The sequence below is a fragment of the Saccostrea echinata genome, unplaced genomic scaffold (assembly GCF_033153115.1).
Source record: "Saccostrea echinata isolate AGI-Se365-2 ecotype Australia unplaced genomic scaffold, CSIRO_AGI_Sech_v1 ptg000025l, whole genome shotgun sequence".
Lineage (NCBI taxonomy): Eukaryota > Metazoa > Mollusca > Bivalvia > Ostreida > Ostreidae > Saccostrea > Saccostrea echinata.
In genome coordinates this window covers 10988351-11011214 of record NW_026889774.1, presented here as the reverse complement: position 1 = coordinate 11011214, position 22864 = coordinate 10988351, and the positions used below count along the sequence as shown (strand labels likewise).

The window sequence follows — 22864 nt, the reverse complement described above, 5'->3', positions numbered from 1 at the left end:
ATCGCGGACGCGGGTCCAGGATTTTTTTTTGCTAGGGGGAGGGGGGCATCCCAATCCCAAAATAAATCCAGCCCAGAAATTTGTTGACAAGCAAGGAAAAAAACGTAAACTCTTCTTTCCCAAACGTCAAAAACGTATTTCGTGTGTGTTTGTGTGTGTGTGGGGGGGGGCTTTCCTACTCTCTTGCGTCATGCATGTACGACTCGATCTACCAACATAACAGGGGTTGGCGTTTTCTTAAGAGGGGGGGGGGTTACAAAGTCATTGTAATAGCTACTTTATTATGAATATTTCCTTTGCACGTTGTACCTTTACAATCATGTAAAACAAAGAAAAGTTTGGGGTAATCATGGAAACGAAAATCTATATCTACTGGTCTAGTTTAACAGTATTTTAGTTTGTGATGACCTTTCTGCCATTATTTTTTTCCTGAGGAATAGGAGTCAGAAGTCGATAAACAGCAAAGGGAAAAAAATGTGTTAAGTTTCTGATATTTTGAGATTTATGAAAACTTTATGCAGGTTAACGAAAGACGGACAGGCATCCACATCTGCACGTACCCTTTCAGGTGCTTTAAGGTTTGAAGATTTTTGGGACAAGTGCAAATATGCCCCTCCCCCCTTTCTTTAAATTTAATAATGATGTTCGAATGGAATACATACGGAGTGGGGGTGGGGTTCAATATAAATGTTTTATTAAATGTAGAAACTACTTAAAAAGCTAGCGTAACATTTAAAATTCGAAAAAAAAATTAGGAGCGGTTATCATATACATGTACTGTGATTTAGATAATACTGCAAAAGAGGACGAGTGTCTTTTTTTACGTCATCATGACTGGATTATAAAGTCAAGAGGCCCATTGGCCATAATGCTCACTCAAGTATACTTAGCCCTGTATGTCCTTTCATGAGAAGATTTAAAAAAAAAAAATCACATGTCCTTTCATCAGAAAATTTTTAAAAAATCCTATCTTTATTCCCATGAACAAAATTGACTCTATATTGCGGGCCAATCCTAGGTGAGCTAAAGCTCATATTTTAAATCAAACAATATCGTATAATAAATTAATGGGAAAAAAAGCTTGTCAATAATAAATCAAAGGCATGATTAAAAGGTATTGATGACCCCCCCCCTTCCCATTAAGGTCATAGGGCAAGTCAAGGTCAGAAAAAAATTGAATAGCTCTCCTCAGTTTGTATCTTTGTTTGAAGTTTGATGAAAATATCATAATTTTTGAAAATTTAAATTAAATGCAAAATAGGGAATTAGTGCTGTCAAGGTTATAATTAAGGGAGATAGATGTCAGGAATTTATGAGCATTTATAGTAAACTCACATTGGCCTCTCCAGGTACTTGAAGAACATTTAATGCACAATGACAATGTTTTTTCTTATTTTTATTTATCTTTTATTTACAAGTCTTCCTGACCATTAAAACTACGAAAGTATTTTTTTTTTTTAAATTATACATTAAAAATTCTTATATAATTCTTTTCAATTGACCTATCAGATACATTATTTACAGTGATTAATTATCATAGGTGAATAACAGAAGGGGAATAACTTCTATCAGTTGAATACAAATTTCACTATAAGATCAACAAAGCCCTGCCCAGCACCAGAACACTTGAGCAACTTGTCCAGAATTTCATAAATCTCATAAAACACCCTTGCTCATTACAATTTTGTACTCCATAGTACAATTTTCTCTCCTAGATGCCCAGTAGCACAGAAGAGGATTTTTAAAATATTAATGCATTTTCACTGTATAATCAATAGTCCAACCCTAACACCAGGACCCCTAACCCAGGGGCCATGAATTTCACAATTTGGAAGAGGCGCCCTTGTTCATCATAACAATGCACCTAGTTTATCTGATAAATATCTAGAAGCAGAAAAGAAGATTATCAAAGAATTAATGCATTTTCACTATATAAATACATGTAGAGCCTAACACCAGAGCCCCTGACACAGAGGCCATGATATTCACAATTTTATAAGAGGCACTATTGCTCATCATAACCATACACTTAGTATGTTTGCTTAATACTCAGGGCATAGAAGATTTTCAAAGAAACAATGCAATTTCACTATATAATCAATAGAGCCCCACCCTAACACCAGAACTCTGTACCAAAGGACCATGAATTTCAATTTTAAAAGAGGCACCCTTGCTCATCATAACATTGCACATAGTTTATCTGCTAAATATCAAAGAACAGAGAAGCATTTTCAAAGCATCAATGCATTTTCACTACCAGTATATTACCAATAGAGCCCAGCCCTTACAACCAAACCCCTGACCCAGGGCATAAAATTCAAAATTTTGGAAGAGGCATCCTTGCTCATCATAACCATGCACTAACTTTTATTTGCTTAATACCCAGGAGCAGAGAAGATTTTTAAAGAATTAGGGTGAATTCACCATGCTTCGGACACTCTTGCACTCCAACAAGTTCTAGCGATATCGCTACCGACCGAACATTATCAAAATGGAACTTAACATGTAGTATGTGGTTAAAATATAAATTTTTGACACAATCGTGCCCTATTTATTGAGAAAATATTATTAGAAACCGATTTTTTCGAAATAAGTCAGAATTCACCATGGATCAGACAATATTCACCATGCATCGGACATACGATATTTAAACCAGAAAAATATCATACCTTGATCTCGGTGCTTTAAAATTAGAGATATCGAAACATTTTTATCTTTTATTTAAAAATTAACTTTCTAATTAAATTTTAATGACTATTTCGATCCACAAATATGAAGAGATTTTAGTTGCATCACATCGCCTTAGAAAGGCTTTACAATGCTAGTAATATGGCAACTCGCGCCTTTGTCTCGTGGGTTATAATCATCTAGTTTAAAGAAATAAATTGAGTCCACCTCTAGTAGTCATATATCGATAATTTGTATTTTCACTGAAAATTTAGAGTTTCTATTTTCTATTTCCGTAAACAACAGCTATCATTTGGGTTTTACATGAAAATGAAAGTGATTACCATGCATCGGAAAGTGTCCGATGCATGGTTAATTTGTGTCCGATGTAAGGTGAAATAAACATACTAGTTAAAAACAACTCTAAAATATATTATACAAACATTGAAGTAAAATTTTTGAAAAAAAAACTGTAATATTATCAATCACTGACAATTTTTACCAAGGTCCGACCCGTTCCGTTGACGTCTATTTAAAAGAACGACAACTCTAAAAATTGCAAAATCGTAAAATTCTGGTTACTCCCCTTTGATGATGCAAAATATGACGTAATTTCAAGGCCATTCTTGTGGTATTTTTATCACAACATGAAAATAAAAATCGGCATCATTAAAAAGTTTAAATCTTCACCTTTAAGACAGAAACAAGTAAAAACACGGGGAGACTCGGGTTCATTGAAAGTTTATTGCTTAAAGTTGTCCGAAGCAAGGTATGTGTCCGATGCATGGTTAACTCACCCTAATGCATTTTCACTACATAATCAATGGAACCCTGCCCTAACACCAGAATCCCTGACCCAGTGTCCATGAATTTCACAATTTTGGAAGAAGCATCCTTGCTCATCATAACCATGCACTTAGTTTGTGTGCTAAATATATGGGGGAAAGAAGAAGGTTTTCAAAGAATCAATGCATTTTCACTATGATCAGTAGAGTCCCACCCTACTCTAGAACCCCTGAACCTTGGGCAATTAATTTCACAATTTTGGTAAAAGACTCCTTGCTTGTTATAACCATGCTAACAGTTTGACTGCTTGATGTCCAGGAGTAAAAATGAAGATTTTTTGAAAATTGCATTAAATTTGATGGCTTGGCTCCCATCCCTCAGGCCCCAGGGGGGGGCAGGGACCATGAAATTCACAATATTTGCCCCCCACCCCCCACCCACCCCCCTTGCCCACAGATACTCTAAACCAAAACTGGTTGAAATTGGTTCAGTGGTTTATGACAAAATGCTGAAAATGTTCAAAAGTTTACGACTGGTGATGGACAAAAACAGACAGCAATAGGTCACCTGAGGTGACTTAAAAAAATTATTGTGAACAGTTACTTTGAAACTGAGCAAAACATGAAATAGGAAATGGTGATGCCAAGGTTACAGGGAAGGTCAGTCAGAAAATTATGTCTCATTTGAAAAGCCCTCTTCAATATTTATCAGCAAACTGTGTATGAAATTTGGTTAAAATATCCCGAACAGTTTCTTTAAAACTGAGTAAAATGCAAAGTGTGACAGATGGACAGACAGAAGGATGGAAGGATGGACAGATAGATGGACATGAAAAACTCTGTATGTACCTGCCATATTTATGGTGGGGCATAAAATTTTAGAACTTAAGGAACTACATCTGTGTGTGCCCAGGAATCCACTATAAGCAAGGTTTACTCTACATTGTGTCATCACTTGCTAAACAATATTTTATGACGTTTTATTTATTTTTTTTTTTTTCATTTCAAATATGACTGGACATGACATATAAGTTTATACATGTATACACACAGAATAATGTAATTCAATTTAATTTGAAATTCTTTTTTAAATCAATAATCTTGGCAGTTCATATTCCAAATGTGTTTACTTAAAGTTCAAGCAATGAATGAACTTTTCAAGAAATAGCACTCAAAACTCTCATTTCTTATCACACAGCTGTTTGTCATATGAACTTAAATATCCATCGCTTTATAATTTTAAAATCGAGAACAATTCCAGTCGTATAGGGTTTCACCATATTTTTTGGGACCTGGTCCTGAAAAAAAGAAAGAAAAAAAGTTATAAAAATTAATGAAAGAAAAGAAAGGCCCATAAGCCTGAATGGTCATCTAAATATCCTCTAGGAAAACTTTCTAGGAAATTCTCTGCACAGCTCTCTGTATCCTACATTTCAAGCTCTCCAAGTATACCTGATACAAATTGTTGACATAGACAAAATTTCATCATTTCCCCCCATATATCAAAACGAGTTGATCCTCATCTACTGGATATGTATTTTATCAAACTTCAGAGAAGGACTCATTGCTTAATCATGAAAATGATGAATTTGCTAAATGGCACAGGGAATAAAGAAAGATTTTAAAAGAAGATTATGGTAAATGTATTTTCAAATGAAGCCCCCACCCTTATAAAAGAAAGATGGACCCAGATGACATGCAATTTTAATTATAGTAGACAAACTAATTAATTAACAATTATTTAAAAAAATTAATTTCCCAGTATACCAAAGTTGCTTGAAATTGTTTCAGCCACATGGGAAGAAACAACACTGTTTAAAAGATTCACTATGCACAACAATGAATGGGAACAAATAGCAATAGATCTCTAAAAAAAAAAAAAAGGAGTCATATCTTTGCTAGTTTGTTTTTCATCCTTAAACAATAATCTTTCTACCAAAAAGGATACTTTAACAGGGTTTGAAATGATAAGTATTGTAAATCAATGATACAGGTAGCACCTATGAGTAGCCTTGAAAAAAAATTAATAAAAGTGTACAATTATTTCTAATACTTAGTTATAAGTGCAGCTATTCACTGGCTTGGACCAGTTTGGAAGCTAGGCCATATTAAAACTTATCGACTTACCTACATGTGGAAAATCCTCTCTATGTTGTTCAAAGTACAACTCAACCAGTTTATGTCGCCTTGTGTATCTCTTGTAATTCCATGTCCTCCATGATTCCAAAAGAAACATGACTAAACATGCTTTTCCAACACCTACTGTTGCCATTCCTGTGAAACATAATGAAATCCACTGAATTTAAGCTTAAACTTACTTAATTTTTAAGATAATGTAATGTTCACTTCAGGTTCATTGTCCCTCTACTCAGTCACTCATATGAAAATTTCCAAAAGAAATCTAAATTATAATTGAAATGCAAACATTTTGTGGGTTTCATGTCTACAGGCTAAAATGAGCCTGTGGGAGAAAAAGTTAATTTCGATTCTTGACGGCCCCATTTTATTGTTTGTGTTTCTTCATCATCTTAGAAGAGATTATAGCAAGCTCTTAGTAAGCGATTAGAAACATTGGACTGCTGCACGTTGAACCAAATGTCAGATTTTTTCCACACTGTTAACCAGGACCAGCACAATCTCTTGATTTAGCTATATAGCTTGAATTAGCTATATAGCTTTATTAAGCTATAAAGCTATTTATATGTAGTTTTTCACAAAAATGTTTTTTGTGTAAAATAGATAAAAAAGTCGCAAGTATTTGACTTTTCATAATATAATTATGTACTATGGACTATTAAATAAAACAACCCATATCAAAGAGTGTTCTAATATTGCAGCATTATTTACTTTTAAGCAAAAGATTTATTTCCATTGTTTGGATAACTGTACACCACCTTGTGTTTGGTGAGGCATGAATAATAGGGCTGTGTACTTAGCAAAAAAATCTGACACGGTACGATACAACATTTTTTAATGCGATATCTGATATATAGGATTCTTTAACAAGTATATCAAAAAAGTTTTCCAAGTTCTTGTCTCACTGTCATTACAAATTACACTTCAAATTCAAACTTTTAACGACTGTGAAATCAACATGTTAAAATAAAGTTGTCTATGTATTTTGTAATATTTATCTATGATGTGCTATCTTCCTAATGACTATATCATTACTGATCAATTTTAATTCAAAACAGTGAAAATATAACCTTTGGTGATGGAAATTCCCAACTATTTCACAGAATTATAAGAAAATCTGCCTGTCTGATACATATTGGAAGTTATTTTTTCGATACGATACATTCTTAAATATTGATACGTATCAATATATCGATATATTGATACAGCCCTAGTGAATAAGTATGATTGCTTCACAATGTGCTGACTTATTACCGATCAATTATCTTGTTGACCAGAATTGACCTCCTTTATAACTTCATTTAACCCCAGTCTCATCATTTTTCTGCAATTTGACGCAAGTTTTCTGCAAAAAAAATCCTGCTTTCCCGTGACAAGTTTTACTGCTTTTCAGCGATTATAGTTTTTAGCTTTTCCGCAACTTCTTTATCGTATCTCTTCCGTTAGCCAGGTAAAAACCTTTTGCCCCCCACTTACTACGGGGAGGTGAAAATAGGATTTTAAGTAGTAGGATCTCATTACTGAGGTGTTTGTGAGTATTTTTTGTATTCACCATGGCAATTCCTTTAGCATCAGTTGTAATCGTGGCTTTGCAGATTTATCAACACTGCATCGGTATGACAAATCCCCATTCTTGAAAACATTTACTTTTCTGTATGTTAATCCATTTGTTCCCCCAATTTGTTTCTGTATGAACAATTTCCATATTGTTTAAAACATCTGAAACCTATCACCGACCAGTGTGAACTGAGAGATTCATTAAATTTTTATCACTACCAAGTACCGGTAGAATGCTTTGGGGAAATACAGGTATATATTGGCAACTGTTTGATGTTAAGCTGAGCTGGACCATTTAAAAATTGCGGAATGGAAGTATCAGAAAAGGATATAATACATAACATATAGTACAAGAGGCCCATGGGCCACATTGCTCACCTGAGCACATTGGCTAGACACAAATCAGTTCAGTATTGAAAAGATTACCGGGGGTTGGGGGGGTTGAATTTTAAACTACCTGATGATGCTTCCATGTCAATATAACAAATGGCTTTGTTGTACTTGAGAAGATTTTAAAATTTTTTTCCCATATATTCCTTTGTAAAATTTTGATCCCCCATTGTGGCTCCTCCCTATCCCAGAGGTCATCATTTGAACAAACTTGAATCTACACTACCGGAGGATGCTTCCATATCAATATGACTAAACATAGCTTTTCTGTTCTTGAGAAGAAATATTTTTTCTATGTGTTCTTACATAAAACTTTCGATCCCCATTGGGCCCCACCCTACCCCTGGGGGTTATCATTTGAAAAAAAAAATTGAATTTACACTACCTGAGGATGCTTCCATATCAAAATGACTAAACATGATTTTCATTTCTTGAGAAGAAGATATTTTCCAATATGTTCCTATGTAAAAAAATTTTGATCCCCCATTGTGGCCCATCCCTATCCCTGGGGTCATCATTTTAACAAACTTGAATCTACACTACCTGAGGATGCTTCCATATAAATATGACCAATTAGGGCTTTGCTGTTCTTGAGAAGAAGATACCTTCCTATATATTTTTATTTCAGGCATTGATCCTCCATTGTGGCCCCGCCCTACCCCCGGGGATCATGATTTGAACAAATTTAAATCTACACTACCTGAAGATACTTCCACATAAATATGATCAATCAGGGCTTTGCTGTACCTGAGAAGATTTTTAAAGATTTTTCCTTTATATTTCTATTTAAAACTTTGATCCTCCATTGTGGCCCCAACCTACCCCCGGGGGGTCATGATTTGAACAAACTTGAATCTACACTACCTGAGGATGCTTCCATATAAATATGACCAATTAGGGCTTTGCTGTTCTTGAGAAGAAGATTTTTAAAGATTTTTCCTATATATTTCTATGTAAAACTTTGATCCTCCATTGTGGCCCCACCCTACCCCCAGGGGTCATGATTTGAACAAACTTGAATCTACACTACCTGAGGATGCTTCCATATAAATATGACTCATCATGGCTTTGCTGTTCTTGAGAAGAAGATTTTTAAAGGTTTTTCCTATATATTTCTATGTTAAACTTAGATCCTCCATTGTGGCCCCACCCTACCCCCGGGGGTCATGATTTGAACAAACTTGAATCTCCACTACCTAAGGAATGCTTCCATATAAATATGACTTATCATGGCTTTGCTGTTCTTGAGAAGAAGATTTTTAAAGGTTTTTCCTATATATTTCTATGTAAAACTTTGATCCTCCATTGTGGCCCCGCCCTACCCCCGGGGTCATGATTTGAACAAATTTAAATCTACACTACCTGAGGATGCTTCCACATGAGTTTCAATTTCCCTGGCTTTGTGGTTCTTGAGAAGAAGATTTTTAAAGGATGCTATTAATTTTTCACTAATTCTTTATTATCTCCCCTTGAAAGAGGGCATGGCCCTTCATTTGAACAAACTTGAATCCTCTTCACCCAAGGATACTTTGTGGCAAGTTTGGTTGAAATTGGCCCAGTGGTTCTTGAGAAGAAGTTGAAAATGTGAAAAGTTTACAGACGGACAGACAGACAGACAGACGGACAGATGGACTACAGACAAAATGTGATCAGAAAAGCTCACTTGAGCCTTTGGCTCAGGTGAGCTAAAAAACCAATTGCAGAAAAGCAGTATAGAGTAGTCACGGAAATGCAACAAGGTTAAAAAAAAATTGCAGAAAAGCAGGTCAGACCATTCAACAAGTAACTGTGAGGTTCCAAATCAATTGCCTTATATAGCCCCAAAACTTTTAGAACTTTGTGTACAAATTCCTGAAGGAAATGCAATTTGATGAGCGATTTTTACAGGCATTCTTTTCAGAAGAGTTCAAGGTTGATTACTACCACTGCACCAAGGTATGACTTTTATTAATCTCGGTGGAGATTCGGCTGGGCTAGATATTTGGACTGACGCCCACCAAATCTCGGGACAGTCCTTCATAATTCATGTCTGGGAATTCAGCCCCAATTTCGGCCGGCTATATCAAGAATTATTCATCTAGGCGACACTGGTGTTCGCTTCAATTAAGTCATTTAGTTGTTTAATTAACTCTCTGTCACTATTCTCCACCGAGATTATAGACTTTTATGTACATTTGTACCAGAAAAAGTGTGATAAACTAGCTAAATCAAGCTATTTTGTATAGCTTAATAAAGCTATATAGCTAAATTCAAGCTATATAGCTAAATCAAAAGATTGTGCTGGACCTGCATGTTAACATATTTATGAGTCTATCTGTTAATGATTAATATGGTGAAGAAACCGTCAGCTGACCGTATCTGAAAAATGCATACCACTCTATATTAAATGTTTGTAAGTAACAATAGTATGTCTTTGCTTTGTTCGACTTACTCGTATAATAAGGAACTTTCCTTTGAGCATTCTGAAGAGCATGACTGAACAGTGCCAAGGCTCCAATAATTGGTGTCAGAAGGCCAACTTCTCTTTTCATAGCGGAATTATGTCCGATGTTCTTATCAAAATCAAACACCCCTGCATACTCCTCTTCCTTTTCAAAATCGCCTTGTTCGATGTTACTCATGTTTATTTTTTATTTGTCTCTCTCTCTCTCTATCAGAATTTCGTTTCTCCTCCAAAATGTCCTACAACGTCTTAGTAGGTCGTTCGACAAGTTGGTTAGGATTAGACGTATTGTGTTAATGAATTTGGATAATTTTGCCTAGAAAAAGTTTTTTTTTTTAATTATTCCCAACATATAAGTCTGTGTTATATCATGAAATTTGTTTTAAAAAATACAAATCCATAAATGATAAAATACGAAGCATTTTGGTGCGACTATCTTACTTTCTCTTTTGTTTTAACACTTGAAAACAAAAATGAGCACAAGGACATCAAAAATCGCAAATATTTCCCTGAAAAACGCAAAATCTTGTTGCAATAATGGTAATTTTGGAAGATCATTTGCTCATTATTTATTATATTTGAAATTAGCACCAGAAAAGACGGATGATGTATTGATAGATTTCGTGTTTGTGATGAGAAATTGGACTGAACAACTCGAAAGAGAAAATAGGATAGAAGATCTCTTCCGTTGCTACGAACAAGCGTGTGAAATTATACCAGACTGTGAAGTCGTACTGAATAATATTGGTGCTCAACTATTTCGGTAAATATCTGTTCGTAATACATCTACATGTTTAGAGAAGCATATCGATCCAAGATTAAAGTTACATGAATTGTGGAATAATCTAAAGGTGATTTCGTTCTTTCATTGTTTTAAAGGTTTGTCCACCTTGTTGACATTTAGAACTCTCTGAATTATTCATAGTATATGCATAGATTAGAATTATCTGCATGTACATGTACCCCAAATTCATTTTATGAGCTCTCCGAATACATGCTACGAGAATCCCATACTTAAGCATGTGAAGAGTAGTGTTCAATTTTTTAGTTTGAAATCTAGCCATGACTACCCATTTTTGCAGCTGAAGAATTATTCTATTTATTAAACAATAAAATTCGCAGTTTGCAGCTATAAATATTTGCTAGGAAAAGAAGATTTCAAAACATGCAAAACTCACAGATACTTCTCACACACAAATAGAATTTGGTTCACAGTAAATGTCACAATGTATGCTTAGATCATCTCTTATATTCTGTAAGGTCATGCGGGGTTAGTTTTAATTAGCTTACATTTCTAGGTAGGATGTTTGAAATATAGCGAAAGTAAGTCACAAAAGTGAAGCAATTAATTTTAAAAAAAAGTGTTCCTTACTTATCTAATGCTTACATTAATATGGTTCAGATGACCAGATTATGGTAATAATGAGATCCAGAATTAATGTGTGAAGTAATACCTACATCCTTTGATCATGTTGATCATTTATATTGGTGAGTGCATCATGGATTTTTATAATAAAAGAACACTTGGTAGCAGAAACATGTAGGCCTGAGTATTGCAAGCTACCAAACAATACAATACATATCATGATACGGTCATGCGATACAACATGTATCATGATACAGCTGTCAACAATACGTTCTATTTCCATTAGTGAACTCTTCAAAATTAGAGGCGCGTTTGGTCGTCTGACTGGGACAGCATGGCGTTGCGGATAATACAAAATATGCCAATCTCAATCCAATTTTAAATGTTAAATGTATTTGTCATTCCAATTAATGAATAGAAGAACTAAAAGACATATGTAAAAGAGCGAGAACCCCAAATTTCGCATCCATTAATAAAAAATATGACATTTCCGAGGCATGTGCATTGTATTTAGATGTGCCATACATTAAATAGATACATACGATCAACAATAGATATAAATTGATATTGTTGTCATTCCTACTCTTGATGTTTATCAAGTCCACAATAAAATATTTCATTTGCATTTTCTTAAGAATTGTTCATCGACATTCAACATATTGTTTACATGTTTATGTTACGTTTGTCCAAGAAATCCCACGATATTTGTACATTTTCCAACTTTTTCACAAAAGAGCACACTAAGAAGTATAACTCTTCCATAGTGGAAATAGAACGTATTGAATTAACCGTTATCTTAACATATACCCGGTAGTTCTTTGCTAACCTCCATAGTTTTAGAAAATATAAAAAGAATATCTTGATACCCCTGACCAAAGTTAATAAAAGGTGTATTTATAGTCTTGACATATTTTTTCTTGCTACCCTTTTTTCAGCCATTTTAAACATTAAAATTTGTTAGGTTGCATGTAGAAATTTCAAACAAAACAATGGAAATTATCTTTACTGTATCATGATACATACATGGCGATACGATACACGTTTCGTGAGCCCTTGCGATCAATGCGATTGATGTATTGCTGTATCGTTACACCTCTAAAAACATGATATTGTAAGATGGCATTTTCAAATTCTAATAGCATTGGATACTTAGAAGAGGCAGCTGCCTATGTTCGCAAGTCCCTGGAGATAAATCCCGATTACTCAGCAGCTAGAGAAAATTTGGACAACATTTGCTGCCATCTTGTTGAGCGCTGGCATTTCAGGATGTTGAATGATGTTAAAAGAAATACTGCCTACCTGTCTGCAATTCAAACAGTTTCAAAACTTGGTCACACTAGCATTTTAGACATGGGAGCTGGAACTGGGATATTAAGGTTTGTGTGTGATCTACCATTTCTTTATAGTAGCATAGCATTACTAGTACCTCTATCATAAGAAATCTGGTGTCAGTAACATTTTTATGAAAAATGTTACATACAATAACAAGCATAGTTCATTTCATTTCATTAGGCATTATGAGTAGAGCAATTGAAATTCTTCTGCTAAGGCCAATAGCATAATGTAAAATGCACAGATAAATATTCAGCCTTAGACTGGTAAAATTACTCTCAGGCTTGAGGAAATTTAACATTTACAAGCACAATGGACTTGTGAAATATGTTGCTGGGGAATAAATAAATTTCAGGCATATTAAGAATTACTAAAGAAACAATTAAAGCTGATATTGAAGTAGTGTAATCATGTAACTTTCTACAAGTTATGGAATAATTGACATGATAAGTATTCACTTATTAATACATGCATATTAAAATTAATTGCAAAGTTGAAAAAAAAATTGTTGGCATGTAAAATGTCATCCTCACAGTGTTAAGGTTTTGTGATTTCGGAACTCCACACAAACCCTTGACATAAGTCGCTATTTCAATGTTGGGCTAGAAAGCTACTACAGTGTACTTCATTTGTTCCTGGTCTAGGACTGGAACCAATCAGAAAAACAGAAAAACAGCTTTTATTGTAGGTAAATTTTGTAAACAGATATGACTCATCTTTAAAATGGGAAGTGTCGATATTGGAGGATTTGTGACTAGTTACATTAAATGAAACATGGTTTTGGAAGATCGTCATCCTAACAGTATAACAAAAGATATGCTCTGGAGTTGGGCCATTTGTAAACAATGGATTTGAAAGATACATTCTCATTGGTTAGTTTATAAACACCCATTATGTCATGTGTAACCAGAAACCCAACTTTTAAATACTCATTAGCGACTTATGTCCAGGGTTTGTGTGGAGTTCCGAAATCACAAAACCTTGACATTGTGAGGATGGTAAAATGTGAAATGAAACCACCAATTGATATTAATTTTTAGATTTTGTATGTTTATTTTAGCATGTTTGCTAGAGAAGCCAAATTTAAGAACATCTATGCATGTGAACAATCGAGAACAATGTGTGACTTGATTGGGAAAATTCTTGCTGCAAATAAATGTGAGGATGAGGTCACACTAATTGGCAAAAATTCCACGGAGCTAATTCTAGGCATGGACTTTCCAGAAAGGTAATGTTTCAAATCTTAAACACCACTTCTTGATTTTAAATTTTGTCAAGTAACAGCTGCCATGTGAGTAATAAATATTTCTATGCTAAATTTTTAACTGTAAAAAAAGAACATTAGTTTAAAAAGGATAATGTATAAGAATCCTCTTGTCCATCTGTCTGTCTGTCCATCTATCTGTCTGATTGTGTCTAGACCATCACTTTGCAATGGAGAAACATTGGAAATTCATACTTGACAAAGGATGTTTTGTGACTTTACCAAGGTCATTTGTGCAGTTCAAGATCACTGTCAGAAAAAGTGTATTAATTCATTCTCAGTTAATTACTCCGTATTGGAGAAATGTTGAAAGTTGATACTTAAAATAAAGATTACTTATGAGGCGAAGATATGTCATGTGCTAGATCCAAAATCATTTGTACAAGTGCAAGGTCACATGTAGAAGAATGTGTAATACCTGTCCTGGCCATATCTTATAATGAAGCAGCATTGGCAGTTCATACTTCACATAAGGTTAACTGTTTGCTTATGCCCTCAGGGTCTATCATGACATTGACAAGGGGTTTGGTGAAGTTGACAGGTTAAGGTCACTGGGAGGAAAAAGTGTGTGAAATTAAATTGTGTTTAGTCCATAACTCTCTAATGGAGAAATACTGGAAGTTGATTGATACTTCACAAAGAGATTACTTATGAGGTAAGGGTGTGTTATAATCTTTGATGCAAGGCCATTGGGCAAGTTCAAGGTCACAGGTTGAAAAATATTTCTAATGGAGAAACATTAGAAGCTCATGCTTCAGATAGAGATTACATATGACTTGAAGTTGTGTCATGATTTTGAACAAAGGTCATTTTTATAAGGTCAAGGTCACTATAGAAAAATGTAATAAATCTTGTCTTTGACATAGCCTGAATTGGAGAAACACTGGAAGATCATTCTTGACACAAAACTTACTTACATTTGATGTTTCTTGACCTTTACCCTGGTCATTTGGCTAAGTTGAAGGTCACTGGCAAAAAAAAGTCAAATTCATGTCCAGTCCATAACTATTTTGAAAATTGTTGGAAGCTTATACTTCAGATAAAGATTACTTATGACTTGAGGGTTTGTCATGACCTTAAACCATGGGCAAATTGAGGTCACTTTCAGAAATTGTATACCTCCTGTCCTGTCTAATTAAGAAACATTGGAAGCTTATGAATACTTGGCACAAAGATTACTTACGACTTAAGATTGTTGTATGACATTGACCCAAGTCATTTTGAACATGTCTAAGGTCACTGAGAGAAAAAAGTGAGTAAACTGAGTCTGGTCTATAGCTTTCTAAAAGAAACTTTTGATGCTATGAAAGCTGTAATGAGGGATATAATTTTGTGAGAGTTACCACAGTACATCTAGTTTATTGAAAGGGATGTGAAAGAAAATTATCATAAATTTGTGTGGTCTCTTTTTTTAATTAGATTAGACTTGCTTGTAACTGAAACTTTTGATGCTGCATTATTTGGAGAGCATGTGATTCCATCCCTTATCCATGCTTGGGATAACATACTTAATCAGGTATGAATGATTTGATACAATTGAAAAATAAAATACTAACCTTAGCAAATGCTAACCTATGTAAAAGTGTAAAGTTTGTGACAGTTATTAAATCTGAAGTGAAAATGGAGGAAACTTGTACATGTAGATTTGAGTGAAAAATTAATTTCACTGATTTAATTTTCTGTCTAATTACAGGAATCTGGCAAAGTGATACCAGAGAGAGCAACTGTTTATGTGTGTGCAATAGAGTGTGAAAAACTAAGGCTTCAGAACAGGTAATATACAGGTGGATGAAAACTCAGGTACAACTAACTTTTAGCCTCTGCAGTATTTGTTTTGCTGTGTGCATAATTTGATCTATTCAATTTATATTTATTAAGAGAATATACCCTGATAGTTGAGGGATTTTGTTGGCAAATAGAAATCCAGCCTGAAAGGCGAGGTTTTTACTTGCCAACAAAATCTCGAGACTGAGGGGTATATTCTCCAACATATCCGACGACGAGGGAATTATTTCTATTCTGCTACAGCAGAGGAAATATTTAAACTTCTCTATAGAGAAATGCAGAAGCTAGATTTGGACATTATCATATGTGTCTTATCACTCTTATGATGTCACAATTGAATGCTATCCTTGTTCATTTGTAACTCAAGGATTAGAAAAAGTACAATGTAATCCGAACCCATAGTTATTTTTTCCCACCAATTTGCATCACAATCAAAAGATACCTCTATCCTTTACCTAGTGAAGGCAGTCAAAATTAGAGGAAACCGATTTAAAATTATCGATAATTTATTGATGACGCTTGTGATTTATTGGAGAATAATGGCCGTGGCATCTCTTTGATCTTTGCAATAACCACAGTAGAATACATAGTATTTCTTTCTCATGTCTGTATTTTGATACATACCATTTTTGACTAATTATTGAGTGTAACTTGGTTACAAAATCTCAATTCAATTTGAGCAGGTATGTACTATCAGGTAAGCATAACATTCTTCAATTAAAAACAACCAGAATGGAAATACTGCTGTTGAGCTTTGTAGTACACTTTCTAATTTGTCCAGTGGTATCTGTGGCATAAAAAATCCAAAATTTTTATACATGTATATTTTTAGTAGGCAGTTTTTGAGGATAGAAGCATATCAGAAATATCTGTAGTTACTGAGGATGATGCTCATAAACATGTCATCTGTTTGCAGGATTATATTATGTACTGAGCAGCTAGCCCTGTACCAAAATTGTGAAATTAAATGGCTACGTGTATAAGTCTGCTATTGTTCCCTTTTTTGCCACTTTACTCTCCCACCCAACTTCCATGCAAAATATATTTGTACAAGAAATCAATTGCTATATTTTAACAGGTTTTTGTATCCTGGGCTACAGAATCTAGATTTCAACAACATCCACATTATATGTAACACATCGCATTCCCAGGATGAACCTTATTCAACAGAAAACCTTCACAACATGAGCGGACATTTCAAGTTCCTGTCTGACCCTACCAAACTGTCAGTCATTGATTTCAATGATGTACAGGTATTGATTTTAATAAGCTTAAGCTATAAATTTCTCTTACAGTAGAAGTACTTTTTTCTGTGTGGTATAAATTTATGGTATGTACACAGTCACAAATTTTCTGCGGAAATTTGTCCTATATACTTAAAGTACTTTTAAGGCGAATGTGGCAATCAAAGAAATTCCCATAATTTTCTTCCTGCGGATTGAACAGAAATTATGATTATGCAGAATTTAGACCTCAAGGAAAGAAGAACGTTTACAATATTTAAACTGTAGATTTATGAAAAGTCAGTTTTGGATACTGTAAATGTGGATATAATTACGCAATTCAGTAGGAAAAAGACATCCCCATTGAGGTTATTTTTGAAGTGCCTGAATAATGTATTTTTTAATACTGAAAAACATAGACTACTTAAAAAGGCATTGGTACAATATGGGAAATATTTGCAAGAATGATTTCTTAGTCTGTATTTTGATGAATTACCTATGCAAGTAAATGCCTTTAATTCAGAATTGATGCAAAAAAATTTTAACCCTTAGGTGAAAGAAATGTTAATTCTAAATTATAATTATGATTCACAGAGGAAATAGCACTGGTATAATCATTCTAAATCACTGTAAAAATTACATGTATTATAAACTGAAATCAATCTAATTAAAATTAAATGTTCTGAATCTACTACCGCTTCCCAAGAAATGGTAGCACATTCAGAACATCTAATTTTAATTACTGTAAATGTACTTTTTTACATGGGATCAAAATTCCATGGAATCACAATTTCTGGTCAATCCCCAGGTAAAAAATTACATGAATTTCTGAGAATGCCTTTATGCCTTGAATGCAACTTAAGAACACAGTGACAAATTTCCAAGGAAAACATGACTGCACAAATACATGTAGCATAAATTAATCGTGGAAAAAAAGTATGTCAGCAATAGATTGAACTGAAATATATTTTCTAGATGCTGAAAACACTCCAGGAGGGAGTTAACTTTGAGGTGAAAATTTCCATCAAATCCCCAGGCAAGCTTGATGCCTTGGCTGTTTGGTTTGATCTTCATCTGTTTCAAGACATCTCCATAACAACCAGTCCATCTGTCCCAAACTGCTGGGAACAAGCAATTTTTCCTGTAATACCCTCCAAATCACCAAATTCAAATACAGGTATCCTCTTTATGACTCCCTTGCAACATTGAAATGGGATCTGCAATTTTTCTTATGTTTTTTTTCTTTGAGTTTAATACAGTAAAATTCAGTTATAGCAAAGACCTGGAGACCCTCAAATTTACTTTGCTATATCCGTAATTCGTTATATCCGTATAACTGATTTGTTAATTAATAAAGTATGTATAGTGAATTCACAATATAAATGTACATCGTTTTCCTTTAAGTATGACTACCAAATATATTTTTGGGAAGTTTCATATACAAATTTACCTATAGTTTTTGGGTGAATTGATTTCAAATATAAATACTTACAAAAAATAATGTCAGTTCAATATTTAAATTTTGAGGTCTTTTAAAATTTGTAATAAATGATGTAAATTTCATTATTTTCAATCTCCACAGGACACAAAATCAGTTTGCTATATTCGTAAATTTGCTATATCAAATTTTAATTGTTATAACCATACAATTTTACAAGAATATTGTTAAGAATTTTGCTTGGGATCCCAGTAAACTTATCTGTTTTTCTATAGCCATGTTCATACTAAATAAGTTTTACTGTATTGTAATTCCTTCTTGGCAAATTTTGATGTTGCTTATAATCATAATCATTTAATGTGTATTGTACGATATCTCAAAAGCATTCAACTCAAATAGTGAAATGAAATTACATCCTATTCTCCACGGTTTGAAATATATAATCTGTGTTTATCAAACACATCTTGTTGATCTATTATCTCAATGATACATAAATTGGATAAAAATCTACATAAACTATTAATTGAGAACTGATCGTGAAAGATTATAATTGTCACTGAACTTTGTGTTCTTTTGTAAACCATTTACAGATGAAAAGGGGAGTATTAATCAGAAAGAAGGAGACAGGATCATCTCAGTCTTCAGCCTCAACCAGAATCATCTGCATCTCAAATCATGGCAGAAGAGAGAAATTGCCAACAGTCCAGCAACCGAGGAAAATAAATGCCAAAACTGCAGCAGAGAAGAAAAGGTGTTCTACATGGACAGATATGAACTTTACAGATTAAATAATCTGCATTTGAACAGAATGTTATGTAAAGCTTTGGCTCAAATTAAAACTCAGTGCACTGAAAGAAATTTGACTCTTTTGGACTTCTCTTCCACATTTTCTCCCATCAGCCTTCAGATGGGTCGTCATGGTTACCAATCTGGAACAGTAGTTATGAAGTCTGAATTTCATGAATTGTATCAGACTCTTTTGAATACAAATGAGTTGACAGATTTGAATTATGATGTTTTGGATGTGAGTGAATGGCCAGACTTAACAAGAAAACATGACATTATTCTTTGTGATCCTGTAGAACTGTGTGGAGCATTAAGGCAGCAGATTTTTGAAGATTTGGACTTACTGAAGTAATGTCATTTTCTTTGAGATTTGAATCTTTAAATTTTTTTTTTATTTTGTATTTGCATATTTAAAAAAATTAAAAATAATAACCCCTCCAAAAAAATACAATTTTTAAAAATGTTATTATTAGGACCTAACTCTTTCATGAAATTCAGTGAAATATTTTGATACATACATGTTTATGTGTTGAATTTGAATCTGTTGATTTTTAAATTGAATCACTTGTTAAATTTTTTGTTAACCTTTTTGTTTTGATACCAGCAACTCACATTACAAAGTTATAAATATAAAATGCTCCTTTTTTCATCTGTAGATTGACTTGTTTAGAAGCAGATGGACAAATTGTTCCAGGGATCATTAGAATCAATGCCATGTGTATAGAGTCAGAAAGCTTGTTGTCAGATAGTGCTGTACTTGGAGATGATGTAACCTTAGGACTTCGCATTGCTGAATTTATCAATGGGTATCAGGTAATTTAATGATGAAATATTGTACTTTCCCCTTAGAATATAAAAGAAAAAGAGAAGATTTTAACTTTGCATTTTAAATTCAACAGCACTACAGCAGAATCATTTCATTTTTATCAGTATGATAATAATTATCACAGGGAAAAATTGAGGTTGCAAGGATATTCATAATGTGCTCTTTTTTTGCAGAGGAAAAGTTCCAAATTTCACAAGATACAGATATATTATGCAAATGTGAATTTTTACCAAGTTTACAGCAATATGCAATAACAATTTTGCCCAAATTTAAGTTTTATTTTCAAGCAAGAATTTCACTTTTTTGCTATTCTTTTATCTTTTTTGGAAATTCACTCTGAAATGTATGATAATAAATCATTATTAAAATTTCCCAGTTCATTACATGTATAGCACTTTGTGCCTCTTTTGTACAGTGTGTATTAATTAAGAAACTTTTCCTATAACATTAGGCAGCCACACACCTGGATGTTGATTTACTTCACCTGGATCATGTCCGGCTCACAGGTCCATTTCAACTTTTCCAAATTGACTTGAATGAAAAGTGTACAGATAAGCCCTCATCTTTTCTGGACTTAAAAACAAGCATCAGTGTAACAGCTTCAGATACAGGTCATGTGACTGCGGTTATTTACTGGTTTGAATTTGAACTTTGTGAAGGAATAACTCTGTCAACTTTAGAGTCAGTGTTGCCATGGAATCAAGCAGCTGTGATGATGAAATCATGTGACCTTGACCTTGTTTGTGGTCAACAGGTGAAAGTTCATGCAACATTGAAAAACAGTTGTATAGGAATAACAATTGATGATGAATTCATGGAGGGGAGTTAGCAAATTGTTACTATATTCAATTTTAAATCTAAATACTGTATACAAGGAAATTTTTGCCCCCCCCCCTTTTGTTTTGGCCCTCAATGCAAGAGGCTTATTTAAAACAAGGCAAATTCAAAGAAGAGAGACTTATTTCTTTAAATCAACTTTGTCTGGGGCAAATTTTAAGATGGGGCAAAATCATTTGCAAGTTAAAGAGGGTTGAAATAGCCCGTATACAGTAGTATTTTTTAACAGGTCTGGACGATTTCCAAATATGGAAGTCAAGAACGATAACTGAAAGTTGCTATAAATATACATCATATACACGTAAATATTTTTCTGCCCAATCAGACAACAGCATTTTTTCACACCCCAAAACATATTTCAGAGGAACAATAGGAGAACATGTGCTTTTGTTTTTTTCCTCAAAAAGATTTTTTTGGCAAAAAATCATTAGAAGTAGGATGAAAAGTTCGGAAGAATAAGGTATTCCCCACATATTTACCGTGAACAAACTTGACATTTTCATCTCGGAAAAGAAAAAAAATAATGCATGTAACTATGCGATCGTTTATGGAGGAATAGATCACATCGTCAAGCTATTATCAAGCACAGTTATAACATTACCAGAACATACTCTGTGCTGGTATATATAATTTTGCTTAGCCGTCCGATTTTCATCGATAACGCAAGGTTTCCATACGTATAGATCTACTGCACACAAGTATTTATCGTATAGACTACATGTAGTTTTAAAATAACACGGGTTTCATGAGCGCCGAATACCATGTTATATACACTTTAAATGGACAAAAGGAAAGGTGAAAAACATGGAGAAAAGGGAACGTACATGGATTCTTTTTATCACCATATATATGCAAATCTTACCTCGCATTCCAGAAACTGCATGGACGATTTTGTAATAAGCACTCATGAAACAATTAAGACTGTTATATTCCAATACGTAAACATTTTCATGTTAGGCTCTAAAAACTGAAAATCTGTCGTATATATAGCGAATCTCTTAATACAAGTTAAACTTTTGGGGTTGCTACCTCGTAGTGACAGATTTTAATCCCACTTAGAATTTATTCTAAGCTTTCAAGTCGTGTTTGTTCACGGTAGAATTGTCATATATACTATATCATTCTTAAATGTGCATAAATTTTACAAAAAGTTTGTTCTAAAAAAATTTTTTGATCAAAAAACTCTAAAACCACGTGTTTTATTTATTTTCTCATCGGTATGTCTAAATGCCGTTATTTGATTGGTCAGAAGGATTAGCACCTTGTTCATTCTGTGTATTTATAGCAATTCATGGTTATCGTTCTTGACTTCCATATTTGGAAATCGTCCAGACCTGTTTAATGAATTGAATTTAAATAAACATGAATTAAATTCTGCTATTTGTATTAATTTTTTTATTTACTGGTACTTGCATAGTCTTTCGGACTGTCTTGCTACACTATGCTTGACTTTCTTGAACATAAGGCATATTGATTTTGCCACAACTGCCCATCCCTCAGTCTTTCTGGGCCATTACTTTTGAATGCCGTTTCCCTTGTGCAAGTTAAAGTTGTGATCTTGAATGATTCTGGTTATGATAGAGGATCGGATATCAAATTCTGTGCAGGCTGATATCATGCAATCTTTCCTTAGCGCTCTACGTTTGAACAATTTCTAAAATGAGGCTAGCTATTGACAAACAAGTTGATGAAACAAGGATATCAACAGTCTTGTTTGAAGTTATCATTTTTAAGCTTAATGGTCGATACAATGATCTTGTCAGCAATTACAACCTATTGTTTAGTCAAATGCTGACTGACGTTTTTTCATACTAATTGTTAGGCCATTATTTACACACTGAATTGTCTACAGATTTTTAGCTCTTCTGAGCCAAAGGCTCAAAGAGCTAATGCTATGACATTTGTGCGGTGTGCGTAAACTTTTTAGAATATGGGCCATAACTCAAGAACCTTTTGACCAATTATTGTCAAATTCGTCACAGGGTATCCTTGGCCCAAGGGTTCTCATTTATACTAAAACTAGGGTTGT

General features: G+C 33.8%; 2 protein-coding genes across 2 annotated transcripts; one reads left to right on the top strand and one right to left on the bottom strand.

Annotated features, from left to right (window-relative positions):
- Positions 1-4507: 4507 nt before the first annotated feature.
- LOC133192613 (uncharacterized) lies at positions 4508-10199 on the bottom strand. Its single transcript, XM_061328608.1, has 3 exons — positions 9967-10199; positions 5580-5726; positions 4508-4750 (listed from the first exon to the last, which is right to left on the bottom strand). The coding sequence occupies exons 1-3, from the start codon at positions 10154-10156 to the stop codon at positions 4692-4694; spliced, it is 396 nt and encodes a 131-aa protein (XP_061184592.1). The 5' UTR covers positions 10157-10199; the 3' UTR covers positions 4508-4691.
- Positions 10200-10444: 245 nt separating this feature from the next.
- LOC133191982 (protein arginine N-methyltransferase 9-like) lies at positions 10445-22210 on the top strand. The gene is made up of 10 exons (XM_061327780.1): positions 10445-10741; positions 12484-12720; positions 13737-13904; positions 15360-15456; positions 15634-15713; positions 16804-16978; positions 17924-18125; positions 18977-19520; positions 19829-19985; positions 20450-22210. The coding sequence occupies exons 1-10, from the start codon at positions 10452-10454 to the stop codon at positions 20825-20827; spliced, it is 2328 nt and encodes a 775-aa protein (XP_061183764.1). The 5' UTR covers positions 10445-10451; the 3' UTR covers positions 20828-22210.
- Positions 22211-22864: the final 654 nt, after the last annotated feature.